This window comes from Scleropages formosus, chromosome 6, assembly GCF_900964775.1.
Source record: "Scleropages formosus chromosome 6, fSclFor1.1, whole genome shotgun sequence".
In the NCBI taxonomy this organism is placed as follows: domain Eukaryota; kingdom Metazoa; phylum Chordata; class Actinopteri; order Osteoglossiformes; family Osteoglossidae; genus Scleropages; species Scleropages formosus.
Genome location: NC_041811.1, coordinates 6782603 through 6798758, shown reverse-complemented (window position 1 = coordinate 6798758; position 16156 = coordinate 6782603). Strand labels below are relative to the sequence as shown.

The 16156-nt window shown below is 47.5% G+C and overlaps 2 protein-coding genes across 6 annotated transcripts in view; both read right to left on the bottom strand.

Annotated features, from left to right (window-relative positions):
* LOC108922659 (protein SCAI) overlaps positions 1 to 5847 on the bottom strand; it is a 36141-nt gene extending 30294 nt beyond the window's left edge. For 4 of the 5 annotated variants that reach the window (XM_018732918.2, XM_018732921.2, XM_018732922.2 and 1 more), the window contains exon 1: positions 5464 to 5847. The gene's annotated coding sequence lies outside the window, so the exon portion shown is untranslated. Of the gene's footprint in view, positions 1 to 4879; positions 5426 to 5463 lie in introns of those variants that run through there. The other variant, XM_018732920.2, reaches the window with a different exon arrangement.
* A 143-nt stretch (positions 5848 to 5990) lies between these two features.
* LOC108922660 (serine/threonine-protein phosphatase 6 catalytic subunit) lies at positions 5991 to 15205 on the bottom strand. Its single transcript, XM_018732924.2, has 7 exons — positions 15094 to 15205; positions 13877 to 13972; positions 13069 to 13134; positions 12309 to 12450; positions 11964 to 12043; positions 11353 to 11562; positions 5991 to 7100 (listed from the first exon to the last, which is right to left on the bottom strand). The coding sequence occupies exons 1-7, from the start codon at positions 15166 to 15168 to the stop codon at positions 6852 to 6854; spliced, it is 918 nt and encodes a 305-aa protein (XP_018588440.1). The 5' UTR covers positions 15169 to 15205; the 3' UTR covers positions 5991 to 6851.
* Positions 15206 to 16156: the final 951 nt, after the last annotated feature.

The following is a 16156-nucleotide window of genomic DNA, read 5'->3' as shown; positions in this document are numbered from 1 at the left end:
TTCAGGACAGTCTAGACTTCATGAACTCCATTGATGAAAGGAAAGGGTAAGCAAGGGAGGTGAGAGCACTGCAAACACATCATCTTCCTTCAGTGGAAAGGGATGCTGTCCATCCTCACTGTGGGCTGCAATCCAAGAATATATTAATCGGCGCACAAGATTTAATGTGAAGTGTTCAAATTAAGAGTAAACAGATGTCTGACCAAGTATGCATCGATTTGTGTCTGTAAAAGCATCTTTGCATGAAGGCTTCTCTTTTAAAAGCTTTAGACACATCTAGCCGATACTACTGATGTTGTCAACTTCCTCTGTTAGAAATATGCCAGAAGAAAAGAGATACTTGGCAATACTATAAAGAAAAAAAAATAGCAAAGTTTGTTTGTTGTTTTTTTTTTTTTAAGCTTTTTAACAATTTTGCTCAATGCTGTACCCAGAACCCTCTGGGGACTGGCTGTCAGTCCCAAGTGATTGTCATACACTTGAATGAGTACCTTAAGTTTATTAGAAACAATTTTCAGGCAGCAGGGAGCACAGTTATTAAAGAAGTGTACATCCACCCTAAAACATCCAAGATCCTCAAAGTTTCACTTCTTCTGCATTGAGTCATTGTGTTTCTGCCCAATGAATTAGATATTATACATGTACATAAAGAGCACAGACCTGCTGTGCATGATGGGAACTGGGCCAGCCCTCCACCCTCATTTCACATCACCGTTAGCTTAAAGCTTGTTACATCTCCGCGGTGGTCTAATAACACCATCCTGCAACAGTTCCTGGTCTCCCTCAGCAAAAGGATTCTTCCGATAGTGCAGCCAATCCAGGGACCATGGATGATGCACAAACGCTTACTGATACGCCCTCACTAGACAACTGTGGTGAATCATGTTTAGAAAGAAATGGAAAGCCTAAACCGGCTGTCCAACGTGGTGTAAGAAAGGGGATAAGTGTCAAAGGTGGGTGGAGAGAGTGTAGTTAGCCACTGCTCTGGTAAAATCAGAAAACATATATATAGAGCTATGATGCCACTGGCTTGTGGGTGTGGCTTCCATGCCAAAAAACATGAGTGAAGCAGAAAGATCATTCCTTGATCTTATGATACAAAGATCATAACCTTGGACAGATGGGTGCAGGAAAGGGGTTCAGTGCCAAACACAGGAACAGAGAGCACAGTTGGCCACTAACTGGGTAAAATCAGGAAATATTTAAAATATACCACAAAGCCATGATGCCATTGGTTAGCCATGAACTTGTGGGCATGGCTTACTCTCCTGAAAAACTATGAGTGAAGTAGTATATTCATTCCTTGCGTGTGCTCTTGGGATGGATGCTTCAATGCGGCTCTCTCACTTGCTCGGTCATTACAGGAATAATTAACATTACGGCAAAGATTCCTTTTCCACTGTCCCTCTGGAAACCCCAGAACACGAAAGCACCGGAGGTGTAAACAGCAATCACACAGCTGCCTTTTCTTGAGCATTTTTATTGACTTCCTTCCGGGGCCACAATTTGGGGAGGAAGGAGAGGGAAACATCAGAAAAATCAGCAGCATTAACTGACTCCATAATGAGGAGAGATGAAAAAGGAGAGGAGGAAAGTAGGGCAGCTGTCTCATTTCATCTAGGGGAGCATCAGACAAGAAATCCTTCCTTCGAGCAAAGATGCCAGTATTTTCTTACAGGACCACAGTCCTTCATCCCCAAAACGCTGAGATGAGGAGCCTCAACTGCCAGCCTTATAAACTGAGTACCAGGTTTCATAAAAATACCAGGTCCAATGACAAGTAAACCTCAATGGGAATGTGCGTAATTTCAGAAAGCATCATACACACAATTTTCACTCTTTTTTCTTCTCCTACAAACAGCTCAGTTACTACTTTTTAAGATTCAGACTGCTTTAGGGTTCTTTAACAGAATTTCCTTCACTTATGTTCTAACAGTCTGAAGTAAACTTTTCTACTTCCGAGAATGACTTGTGGTAGCATCAAGGCAGTGGACAGAATGCTTCTTTGCCACCAAAAAGAAGCAATACATAATGAATTGCAGGCTTTGGGATTTTTTTTAAAATTCATTACCATTTGATTATTGACAGCGATAGGGGGCGCGGTGGCACAGTGGGTTTGGCCGGGGCCTGCTCTCTGGTGGGTCTGGGGTTGAAGTCATGCTTGGGGTGCTTTGCGATGGACTGGCGTCCTGTCCTGGGTGTGTCCCCTCCCCCTCCAGCCCTGCACCCTGTGTTGCCGGGTTAGGCTCCGGTTCTCCGCGACCCCGCTTGGGACAAGTAGTTTCAGACACTGGGTGTGCATGTACGCACTATGCAATGAAAGCGACCCGTTTTTACACGCCTGGCCAATAGGTGGCGATAAAATGCATCCAAACAGAATATGTGTTGAATCGTGATTTATATGTCTGCAATTATTCAGCTCACTTCCACAGTGTTTACATCTCTCTCTAGTTTTCCCAAGTGTCAATGATCAATGACAAAATGAGAAACAAAGCATGTTTATGGGAAGAATCGGTAAACAATTTGCATTAAATAGGGGTTTGTCGAGACAAAGTAACGTAATCCCTCCTGTGTTTTAGTCTCATTAATAAGTCAATTAAATTGAGGAGCAGCTATATTAAGGAGTTACTGATCGTGACTTTGGAGTTACGAACAAAAAACTAACTAAAAACAGACTTTCAGTCCCAGTCATGCTGATGCACGAACGAGCCAGCGTATGCGGTTTTTGACCCAATGGCACAGTTAAATTAGGTGGGATTTGGTACAGCCCTGGAAAGGGGGATACCAGCAGCTGAGAGAGCCAAGGGGAGCCACTTCTAAAGGTTCTACAGTTACCAGCTGGCACGGAGTGGAACCTCCGAGTACAAAGCCCAATGGGAAAACAAGTGGCGGCACCAGTCAGACAAAGGCAAGCTGTGCAGCAATTAGAAGTTTTGTCCTCACACTGGATGCAAACTCTGGCCCCCACACCATGACTAAACTGGATACCGAGCAGAGGAGGCCCAAGGGGTGCCTGAGCCGCATGGGCAGGTTCGAGGGACAGATGTCAGGAAGTAGGCGTGACCTGGGGGCCATGGGTCCTTAGGCAGCAGAGGTCAGACCCTATGAGTGCTTTTCAAAATGAGACCAGGATGCATTACGAACCCAGGTGACTTAACTAAAGAGGATCAAAACAGCTACTACAATAATGCACTTGTGCAAAGCATACTGTACCAAAGGAGTGCTGAATAAAGGACAAAGCCATACTTTTTCTAATACTTAATGCCAGGTTTCCATTTATTCATTTAGCTGACGCTTTCCTCCAAAGCCACTTACAATGTTAAGCGACACAATTATAACCCATTTATGAAACTGGGTAATTTTTACTGTCTTAGTTCCAGTTAAGTACCTTGACCAAAGGTACTGCAGCAGGAGGTGGGATTTGAACCTGCAACCTTCAGATCCAACAGCTCTAACCACTATGCAATCAGTTGCTCTTAGATTTGTGAATTAAGCTACTTACACTGATTTACCCATTTATAGTGCTGGGTAATTTTTACTCTATTAATTCAGGGTTAGAGCCAAGGATACTACTGCAAGAGGTAGAATTCAAACCCAGGTCCTCCCATTGCAGAGTGACACCTCTAAACACAATGCCACCTACCACCCATCAGGATATTCTTGAGCGCTCTTCTCACGCAGTGACACAGAGCACTTTAACACAGGCATACAGCAAGAAAAATTGATACAAACAAAGACAGTCAGTCAACTAATGGCTACCATAATGAAGAACTTATTATAGAGCTATAAGTATACCTACTGGCCACCAGGGAAAGGAACAAAAACTCCCAAGTGAAGGTTGAGGGAGGGGGGGGGGGGAAGGAGAAAAAAAAAAAAAAAAAAAAAAAAAAAAAAACCCTCTGGGGGTCCACGGGCCAGTGGTTGCCCACCCCTCCTGGGCAATCTAGAAAGTAGATTTGTAAGCCAGTGTTTAACAAGTAATTAAAATGTTGGTAAATGGCATCTTGGATCCCCAGCTTGGCAAGGAACGTCTCGATTGTCATGGCAGAACGTCATAGATATCATCACTGGAGCAGTTGTCCAGAGGAGTCCACATCCTTGTTCCAAGGCGATGGGACATCCACAGGGCACCAATCAGGCAGAATTCACATCACTGACAGACCCATCCAACCCCACACACCACATGTTAAAGCCAAGAGCCTCAGAGATGGGGAGACACACACACCTCACACCACAGGGGCATGCAAAGATACACTATGCTAACTACTGACGTTCAGGGTTGAGGCTGGACATGTCCAGGTGTGAAACACATACCCTTCCGTTACAGAGCTACGGGGGAAGAAGAAGAAGAAAAAAAAAAAAAAAAAAACCAGGATTTAAATGCACCTGTGTACATAGAGCTTCACATATCCAGATACGCATGCACACACCCCCTCACACAGCAACCACTCACTGCACCATCATCCACAGCTTTGACTTGTATGAAAACACTCCTCCAAAAACACATGTTATGCAATGTGTCCTGACACACGGCGGTGTGTTTCCACGCATGTAATGGCGTCCACGAATGTAAACCCCCTCCGGGATAGAGTCATCAAGACTCCGGCTGTCACCTGTCTAGAAGGACATAGCGACACACTACTGGTCCAGGTGGCCACCACCATCTGCATCAACATCGTCAGCATCATTGTTCACCTCTGCGGGTGTAGAAAGGCAGGAGCTGAGGGACTCACCTGCCTGCTGGAGCTCATCATCCCTGTCCATCTGGAGAGCCTTACACGCCGGCACCACACCACCAGCAACTCAGGAAAAAAAAAACAGCCTTCCCTCCATTCCCGCGAGCATAATCATGCACTCATGAATTGAATGTCACACTTACCACGATTTTTTTTAATAAATATTCCGCGTTTTTCCCCCCCACAGACCCCGATTGGGGAAACGCGTGCCGTCGGTAGGACTCTCGCTGGAATGACAGTCAGACAGCGATCGGAGTCGCGAGGAGGAGAATGGGGGATGAAAGGACCAGGAAGGACAGGGAGGTGGTGAAGATGAGGCGCGCGCGCACCTCTCCCCAAATCAGAGCCGCGCGACACCCCGCTGTCACTAGCGCAGAACGGCACGGATCAGTGAGAGAGAGGATCGCTCCAGCAGTTTCTCAGTAAGACCGGGCACTCATTGCGGGGGGTGACTGTCATGCACTCCAACAATCACTACCGCGATCAACTGCTCATAGAATATCCCCATCTTCCCAGTGGCGCGCGGAACGCGGGCTAATGTTTGGATGCAGCCTGCTGCAAATGCAAGAGCAGCTGAACTGGTTAGTGTAGCTGTACTAATCAGAGCCTGACGACACACATGATCATGATACATACAAGCAAAAAACTGTGCGTGCGCGCGCGCGTCCGCCCGCCCAGGCGCAGGGCAACGCTATAAGCCAGCAGCTACCCGCATAGCTACCAGTACCTGGTGTCCGAGTCCCGCTCCTCTCTCCGGAGGACCAAGGTCCGGCTGCAGTGCGCGCAAATATGTCACAGGAACGGACCCTGAGCGTGCCGCACAGCGCCGCGCCGCGCGCCCATTCACAAGCTGCAAGAAACGCGCGCGAGCGGCGTGGCTGGCGGCGAACGTTTACGAATACTTTCTGCAACTGGGCCTGTAGTGACGTACACAGGCGATTCCTCATTGGCGGTCTCCTCCGTCAGTCACTGGGAGCGTAAGAAAAAGGGCGAGCTTACGCTACGGTAAGCGATCCTATTGGACAGCTGGGTGAATACCGAAACAAAGCCCGGTCGACGGAACCTAGCGCCACCTCGTGGTCAAATGAGTAGCTTTGCTATTGATTCACACTTAATCTGTGTGGACAGATGATTATGATTAATAAATCAATTAATACTATTGTCTGGTCTTCGCAAGGACTGAACACCCCCCAAATTTTACCAAAACGAAAAAGAACTGGCGAAAATACTGACAAAGATTTAAAGTTAATAATAAAGGCGTTTTATTTTCAATATTTAACTGATATTTGGGCTGCAGTCTCTACAACAGTCAAGAAGGGGGGAGGGGAAAAAAAAAAAAATAAAAAGTACAAATACATCACAACCCAACCAGTTCCTTCCCACACTGAACCACATTCCACCAGCCCTGGTCTATTTTAAAAGCAGCAACTGGACACTACAGACTGACTCACAGCACTGTCTTTCAAAAGAGCGGGGAATGAATCATCTGCATTTCACTGGCTTCGCAAAATTCCATTTATAAAGCAACCTGTCCAACCTCCTTAAACACCTCAGAGAAGGAATAATTTTGCCACTTTAAAAACATCATCACACTGCCCTTCTGCAGCAGCACATAAGCCCTGCTACTCTGCTAAGACAGGACAGGGACTGAAGGCAACATGAAAAGTTGAGTTCTAGTTACACTGTGGGCAGATTCTCCCTTCCACAGTCTTGACTGCCCCGGTCACAGCAATCCAGGCTGAGACCTTAAAGCAAAGCGCCACAAAGGAGATAGTGGTTCCACGAGGAGCAGCTATGGCCCGAGGTAAGACCTTTACACCGAAAAGCACAAGGAGGGGACAGACCATTGTGTGACATCAAGGGCAGTACACTCATAAAAATGTTACGCCTTTCTTAGCTTGCCAAGGTTTTTGGTGGAGAATGGCATCAGAAAAATAAAACCATAAAAATAAATAAAGATCTCTGCAACAAATGAAATCTTTAAGGGAAGGACTAAAAATATAAGTTGGAGTATTTTTAAAAAAAAAAAAAGCATTGTACAATTAAAAATTTAAGAAAGAGGGGGAAAAATGAACATATAAGTAGACAGAAAAGGAAGGCAAGTCGGCCCCACATTCAGAGGAAGTAGGGCGTTGTCGTTCTAGGGGGAATGACCCGCTCTGAGTCCGGCACAGCACGGAACAGCTTGGGCTCCCGTGTGTTCGCATCCTTGAACACCATGATGGATGCGATGTTCCCGCAGCGGTAGCAGTAGTTGGGTGCTGACCATACTGTCACCAGCTTCTCGTCAAACATGAACTTGTAGCCCTCGTGGACAAGCTGGTGCGCCCGGCAAATCAGCTTTAGGTTGTTGATATGGACAAACTGGAGAGGGACAGAGAGGGAGCAGAAACAAACAAGGTAAGGATTCCAGGAGCGAGCAAAAAAAAAAAAAAACCCTTATCTGTACCACCTCAGCATACAGGTTCAGTACAGAAAGTGATCAAGCTATGGACTCAAGAAAGCATCCCATGGTAACTATACCAAACAACTGAACAGGAACACATCATGGAAATAGGAAAGTAGACTACAGAGCTGAAGGCTTTTAACATTTGCAGTCTTCTGCAGCACAAATGTAGAAAACTTACTTACATTCAGTGTGCAGAAGTCAGTGAAAATGCGAAACAGTGTCAGTATAAACAAGTACATTGGCTCTTTAAGTTATGAACAGATCTAGAACCACAAGACTGTTCATGACATTTTTTGTAACTCCAATGTCAATTAATGAAAGCTGAAACACACACCTCAAATTATTTGCAGACCAGGTTTTGTAAAAATCTGATATAGCTATACAAGAAAATATTTGAAATAACACTTTTAATAAGCTTGCGCTACATTAAGATGTTGCATGTCCTGGGGAAAGGCAAAGCGAGCAGCCCAGGACAGAAACCAATGGAGACAGACAGTGAAGGCCCTATGCTCCGATTGGAGCAAAGAGGATTAAAGACGACATTAAAATGTTGACTGTTGATTCATTCCATTGACATGTGCAAAATTTCTCATCCTGTTACTGATCAGCTCACGGGGCCTGGCCGGGCTCAGCCCGAAGCCACAACGTGGAGCCGCTCTTCGGTGGGCTCACCACCTGCCGGAGAAACCATAAGGGGCCGGTGCGTTGTGATTTGGGCGGTGGTCGGGGCCGAGTGCCCGGCCGACCCAAACCTCGGGCGCCAACTCTGGTTTTTGGGACTTGGAATGTCACCTCACTGGCGGGGAAGGAGCCTGAGCTGGTGCGGGAAGTTGAGAGATACCGTCTAGATATAGTCGGGCTCACTTCCACTCACAGCTTGGGTTCTGGAACCACTCTACTCGATCGAGGGTGGACTCTCCACTATTCTGGCGTTGCCCAAGGTGAGAGGCGGCGGGCTGGTGTGGGCTTATTAATAGCCCCCCAGTTCAGCCGCCATGTGTTGGAGTCTACCCCGGTGAATGAGAGGGTCATCTCCCTACGCCTTCGGGTCAGGGAACGGTCTCTCACTGTCGTTTGTGCTTATGCGCCTAGCGGCAGTGTAGAGTACCCGGCCTTTTTAGAGTCCCTGGGGGGCGTGCTGGAAAGCGCTCCCACTGGGGACTCTGTCGTTCTACTGGGGGACTTTAATGCCCACGTGGGCAGCGACAGTGATACCTGGAGGGGCGTGATTGGGAGGAACGGCCTCCCTGATCTGAACCCGAGCGGTGAGTTGTTATTGGATTTCTGTGCTAGTCGCGGTTTATCCATAACGAACACCATGTTCATGCATAAGGGTGTCCACCAGTGCACTTGGCACCAGGACACCCTAGGTCGGAGGTCGATGATCGACTTTGTAGTCGTTTCTTCTGACCTTCGGCCATATGTCTTGGACACTCGGGTGAAGAGAGGGGCTGAGCTGTCAACTGATCACCACCTGGTGGTGAGTTGGATTCGATGGCGGGGGAAAAAGCTGGACAGACCTGGCAGGCCCAAACGCATAGTGAGGGTCTGTTGGGAACGTTTGGCGGAGGCCCCTGTCAGAGAGGTCTTCAACTCCCACCTCCGACAGAGCTTCAACCAGGTCCCGAGGGAGGTGGGGGACATTGAGTCCGAATGGACTACGTTCCGCTCCTCCATTGTCGGTGCGGCTGTCCGGAGCTGCGGCCATAAGGTCTCCGGTGCCTGTCGCGGCGGCAATCCCCGAACACGGTGGTGGACACCGGAAGTAAGGGATGCCGTCAAGCTGAAGAAGGAGTTCTATCGGGCCTGGCTGGCTCATGGGACTCCTGAAGCAGCTGACAGGTACCGACGGGCCAAACGGAGCGCGGCTCTGGCAGTCGCCGCGGCAAAAACTCAGGCTTGGGAGGAGTTCGGTGAGGCCATGGAGGAAGACTTTTGGTCGGCCTCAAAGAGATTCTGGCAAACCGTCCGGCGACTCAGAGGGGGGAAGCGGTGTTCCACGAACACTGTTAACAGTGGAAGTGGTGCGCTGCTGACCTCAGCTGAGGATGTTCTCGGGCGGTGGAAGGAGTACTTTGAGGATCTCCTCAATCCCTCCGACACGCCTTCCGTAGAGGAAGCTGAGGCTGGGGACTCGGAGGGGGACTCGTCCATTACCCTGGCTGAAGTTGCTGAGGTAGTCAAAAAACTCCTCGGTGGCAAGGCTCCGGGGGTGGATGAGATCCGCCCCGAGTTTCTCAAGTCTCTGGATGTTGTGGGGCTGTCTTGGCTGACACGCCTCTGCAGCATCGCGTGGAGTTCGGGAACGGTGCCTCTGGACTGGCAGACCGGGGTGGTGGTCCCTCTTTTTAAGAAGGGGGACCGGAGATTGTGTTCCAACTACAGGGGGATCACACTCCTTAGCCTCCCTGGGAAAGTCTATGCCAGGGTACTGGAAAGGAGAATCCGACCGATAGTCGAACCTCGGATTCAGGAGGAGCAATGCGGTTTTCGCCCTGGCCGTGGAACACTGGACCAGCTCTATACCCTCACTAGGGTGTTGGAGGGTTCGTGGGAGTTTGCCCAACCAGTCCATATGTGTTTTGTGGACCTGGAGAAGGCATTCGACCGTGTCCCTCGTGGCATCCTGTGGGGGGTGCTTCGGGATTATGGGGTTCGGGGCTCGTTGCTACGGGCTGTTCGTTCCCTGTATGACCGGAGCAGGAGCTTGGTTCGCATTGCCGGCAGTAAGTCAGACCTGTTCCCGGTGCATGTTGGACTCTGCCAGGGCTGCCCTTTGTCACCGATTCTGTTCATTATTTTTATGGACAGAATTTCTAGGCGCAGTCAGGGAACGGAGGGTGTCTGTTTTGGTGGCCGCGAGATCTCGTCTCTGCTTTTTGCGGACGATGTGGTCCTGTTGGCTTCATCAAGTCAAGACTTGCAGCGTGCACTGGGGAGGTTTGCAGCCGAGTGCGAAGCGGCGGGGATGAGAATCAGCACCTCCAAATCCGAGGCCATGGTTCTCAGTCGGAAAAAGGTGGATTGCTCCCTCCGGGTTAGGGGGGAGTTGCTCCCTCAAGTGGAGGAGTTTAAGTATCTTGGGGTCTTGTTCACGAGTGAGGGAAAAATGGAGCGGCAGGTCGACAGACGGATCGGTGCGGCGTCTGCAGTAATGCGGTCATTGTACCGGTCTGTTGTGGTGAAGAGGGAGCTGAGTCGTAAGGCGAAGCTCTCAATTTACCGGTCGATCTACGTTCCTACCCTCACCTATGGTCATGAACTCTGGATCATGACCGAAAGAATGAGATCGCGGATACAAGCGGCAGAAATGAGTTTCCTCCGCAGAGTGGCTGGGCGCACCCTTAGGGATAGGGTGAGGAGCTCAGTCACCCGGGAGGAGCTCGGAGTAGAGCCGCTGCTCCTCCGCATCGAGAGGAGCCAGTTGAGGTGGCTCGGGCATCTGTTCCGGATGCCTCCTGGACGCCTCCCTGGGGAGGTGCTCCGGGCTTGTCCCACTGGGAGGAGGCCTCGGGGCAGACCCAGGACACGTTGGAGAGACTATGTCTCCCGGCTGGCCTGGGAACGCCTTGGGGTTCCCCCAGAGGAACTGGAGGAGGTGTGCGGGGAGAGGGAGGTCTGGAGTACTCTGCTCGGACTGCTGCCCCCGCGACCCGGCCCCGGATAAAAGCGGAGGAAGATGGATGGATGGATGGATGGATGGATGTTACTGATCATTGACACTCAAACACTATACATAAGCTGCGACAGCAGGGGGCGCAGTGTTTACAGCTTTACAGGTATTACTTCATACAACTCCTACTCTAGTTCCTTTGATACACTATTACCCAAAAACTGCTCCAGTAAGAATTATCCAGCTGTATAAATGGGTAAGTCACCATAAGTAGCTTATTTAAGTCACATAAGAAATCCATTAAATAAATTTAGATGTCAACACCATGACAATGAGTTTAACACTTCTGTCTGGATGTTCTTTACTGATACCTAAGAGCTAGGTCTGTAAAAACAATTTAAGGAAACAGATTGGCGAATAAACCGCAAATGGAAAGTTAGAAACTTGAAAAATGCATCTTCATAAATTTGTAACTTTAGGAACAAACTTTTTTTTTTAAAATATTGAAAATATTTGAAAGCACAGCCTGATGGCACACGGTGCTCCTCACTGACCTCATTTGTGACTTTGGCACCAAAGAGCCAACCGGCACCTCTTGGACTGATGGCCCATGTGTCCACATCCTCAGGGTCTGACCACACCAGGTCACAGAAAGCCCCCTTGTGGGGGATCTCCTGGTTACGCTCGATCGTGCGGATCTGGTCCAGGGTCTTGATGTCTGGGGAGAGTCCGCCGTGCACGCACAGGATCTGCTCATCAATCAACTGCACAGGGAAAAATCCCACTAGACATTAACTGACATATATGAAAATCATTTTCATTATGCAACCACAACAAAAAAATTCAGTTTCTGCAAATAGAGTATGCATACAAAACAAACAGCAACATACTGAGTATTGCAGACTGTAGCAACAAATGCAAACAGATAAACACTGCTTACATAATATAATGCTCAAAAAGCCTTAAGTTCTCATAATTACATAGTTGAGAACCTCTTATTCTACTTAGCAGCACAAAAGACCTTTTTGATCATGCAATCTGTTTAGTAATTTGGATCATTCATTTTACAGCTGACCCACATCTAGTTGTCAGAACTGTAAACATGCATTGCTCTGCAATGATGATACTGCAGCTGCTTTGTACAAGTAAGACAAGTGAGACTCACAGCAGCTACTGTCAGCATGTCAAACACTTTCGTACAGTACCGCCAGGCATTTGCGTTCCCGTATTTCGTCTGGCACTCATCTGCAAGATAAACAAAGGGCTATGGAAAACCAGCAGTCATTACCCATTTTAGCAAGCAGCTTCATGGCACACGTAAAACAGAATATAAACATGGTGAACAGATTGTTCAGCTCAGGTAAGCCAACACTTCCACGTTTCATCGTTAAACATAGGTCCATCAAAGCAGCACAAAAAAGTCACACCTGACACTTTTTAAATTAATTTCTAAAGCACGGGGGTTATGAACGAGGCAGCATGGAGCAAGGTCAATGTTCCGAACACTCACCATAAAACCCATACACCTGTGTGATCTGTCGGCTTTCGTGGTTCCCCCGCAGCAACGTAATGCGATCCGGCCACTTCGCTTTTAACGCTAGGAGGTACGTGAAGGTCTCCAGGCTGTAGTAGCCCCGGTCCACGAAATCACCCTGTGGGGGTGCACACAGATGTGAGGTATCAGCACTAAGTCAGGAGCTTTAAGGAAACATCAACCACCCAGCCACAGCTGTCCTACCCCAGGGGCACAGAGTTCCATCTAACACATGGTAAAGATTCTTTGGGGTCCTCTTTTGGAACTGAAATCCACAACTGCCTGTCTAATCCAGGTCCTGCAGTATCAAACAAGGATTATCTTAAACGGCTAAATGATAGCACGCACTTGACTCTGCTCAAAACCCACCTACTATTGCAGTAACCTTGAGCAAGGCACTTGCCCTAAATTTCTCCAGTAAAGATTACCCAGTTGTATTAAAGAGTAAAAGCTGTAGGTGCCTTACCATTTAATACATGTAAATTAACTGGGCAATCAGACTGAAGGGGAAGGATAGTTATACCAACTATCCTACTCAATTTCATCTAAAATTAATTCCAAAACTACACAAGTCTTGCTCTGCAAATTTCCCCCTCACTTAAATGAAGAATAAATACAGACACCAAGCCAAATTACTTAATGTTTAACATACTTAATCTTTGACAGCACGGCCTTTCACCATGAGAAACAAGCAAATTTAACACGCTTCGCTCAGAGCCGAGCAGTCTGTACTCACCATGAAAATGTAGTTGGTGTCGGGAACCTGGCCCCCGGTTCTGAAGAGTTCACACAGGTCGTAAAACTGCAGGAACACAGGACCTGGTATGTTAGAGCCAGATTCAGAAGAGCTATGAAACAGCACACTCAATTGCTGCAGATATGAAAACAGGTCCCCTTGTGTCACTTAACAGGTCCTTGGATTTTTGCCTGTTACATGGTCTTTTTACCATTGTACTGATGAGACAGGTAGCTAGCAGGTATCACTGCTGCCTTTGACATTGAAGGTTCCAGGTTCAAACCCCCACCTAGTGCTGCTGTACTGTACAGTATTATCAGGTAAATTACCAGATAAATGAATAAGTGCTGGAGACATCAACCCACTTCATAAACTCAACACCAAGATGTTGGATGTCAGTTGTACTTCTGCAAGTGAAATAAGGTTTACTATGAAGTAACCAGCAAAAATGATAAAGCATGCTGGTGTGATCATTAAATTGTGTGCAAACACCTTTGTCATTGTGATTTTCCATGCAACTTTGTGGGTCTATGAACACCATAAGTAGCCCCCCCCCCCCCCCCCCCCAAACGGGAAATAAGAAAAAAAAGACTACATTGCTGTCATTATGTTGTGTGAGGCTACAGCAATCTATTTTTGTCAGGATTACTAAAGTTTTCATTTATTCATTTGCTCATACATAGACCCCCATGTAACTGTTCCCTAGCTAGGTGATTTCAGCGAATCGGAGAGATGAAATTGTTGTTCAGAAGATGTTAGCAAAGCGCATGAGGTCATGTCAGACCAAGGTGCTGGCAGAGCATGCTACCTGGCCGTGAATGTCCCCACATACTGTGACAGGGGTGGACACAGGCTGGACGTTGGACTCCTCCAGCAACAGGTCACACACATAATCGCACAGTCTCTGCAGGAGGGACACAGCAGGCAGGTTAACTCAAAGTAGAACCACGCAACATAAACACATAGCAAGCAAAACTCACAGACACACACACACATTTTCTGAACCGCTTGTCCCACATGGGGGTCGCGGGGAGCCGGAGTCTAACCCGGCAACAAAGGGTGTAAGGCTGGAGGGGAACACACCCAGGACGGGACACCAGTCCATCACAAGGCACCCCAAGCAAGACTTGAACCCCAGACCCACCGGAGAGCAGGACCCGGTCCAACCCACTGCACCACCGCAACCCCCCTTGCAAGCAAAACTCTACATTTAAAACAAAAAAAAAAAAAAAAAAACCCCAAGGACCTTGCAGGCTCAGGGTTGCTGGTTTAATCCCACCTCCTGCTTTGCTACCACTGATCAAGGGAACTTACCCTGAATTGATACAAAAAAAAATCCCTGCTGTATTGGGTAAATCATTTGTAAGTAACTTAGTGTACCAACTAAGTAAATTGCTTTGGGGAAAACTGTCATATAAATGTCAGAAATACTAGAAAAACTAACTAAATGAATGTCACACGCCCAGCATACGTATCGTATGATACGACCCAGCAGCCTAATATTACTCTCTGACAGACACAGTGAGTGGCAAGAAGAAGTTATCGTAACTAAACCTGGGAGGCTCTAGCCCAGCTACTCGACAACTGCATGATAACATGAATACGGGATAACATGAATGACCATTGGTGAACGTTAACAAGAGAACTTGTATTTGTAATTCCCCTCTCGCAAGTCATAGTAAGTTGAAGCAGTTTTGACTCTTCCGACAACTCAAGTACCGGCGCTTGGCAACCGAGAACGGCCGGAAAAAAAAAACCCGAATGACTTCAACCTTCATACATACATAGACAGAGAAGCCTGAGTTTTCTTAGGGCAGCGACTGGAGAAGTAGTCTGAGTAATGTCAAAAAAGCCGGGCCGGCTAGTCAGCTAGCTTGTTAGCCTACTGCTAACAGTTCTTCTTCTTGTTCCGCTTTGTGATAGCCTCCAGCTGATTTATACGTTTATAGGCATACTACATGAGAAGACGTCACTTCAAAGCACACAAACACTTGGCAGTTGACGGAAGAATCACCTGACTCTCACCTTCAAGTCGTTTTCGGGAAGGTATTTGCACTGCTTCGCAATTTCCACATACTTGTCCAAATCCAACGGCGCCATTTTAAGAACAACTGTTACAGGAGACTGTGGGCGTGGCTCTGATGTCACTTCCGCTTTGTGACACAAACAAGGAAGGGAAGGTCAGTACAGCGTTTCCGTGTGTAGCACCTTGACCAAGGCTTGAGTTGAATGCGCTGTCAGTGAGTTACAAAACACAAAACATTACTAACAGAAAACAATAGCAACTCATAGAGACTGTTAATACTACATTTCTTTGCACAACAACACCTAAAAAGAACATTAAGGCGCGATTATAGTATACCTATAGTATTTTCCAAAGCGTGGGTCTTTAAGTCTTATGATCAAATATAATTATCAATTACGCCGCCGGCATTAAGAAAACATGCATGATTATTGTTACATTGATACCATCACGTATATAACAGGTTAACAATCCCATTTGCAAAAACCTTTGATTTGCAAGAATCAAGAACCTTACCATTTCAACTTCAAGGTTATTGTGATAAGTACAAGTACCGTAATGGTTGATGCTGTGCTCAATCCATGTGAGTTCAGCAGTGAGGGTGACCCCTAGGAATCTGAAGCCGTTGACCCTCTCTACAATGTCCCCTCCTATGTAGATGGGTGCATGAACTGTATCCTGTTTCCTGAAGTCAATCACCAGATCCTTAGTTTTACTGACATTGAGAGACAGGTTGTTGTCCTGGCAAAACTCTCCCAGAAGCCTCACCTCCTCTCTGTAGGCCGTCTCATCGTTGTTGGTGATCAGACCCACAACGGTGGTATCGTCAGCAAACTTTATGATGGTGTTGGAGCTATGACTGGCCACACAGTCATGTGTGAACAAGGAGTATAGCACCGGGCTCAGGACACTTCCCTGTGGAGTGCCAGTGTTGAGGGTCAGTGGGGAGGAGGTATTACTGCCAATCCGCACACGCTGGGGTTTGTTGGTGAGGAAATCCAGGGTCCAGTTGCACAATGTGGCACTCAGTCCCAGCCCTAGTAGTTTGTGGATCATCTTGGTTGG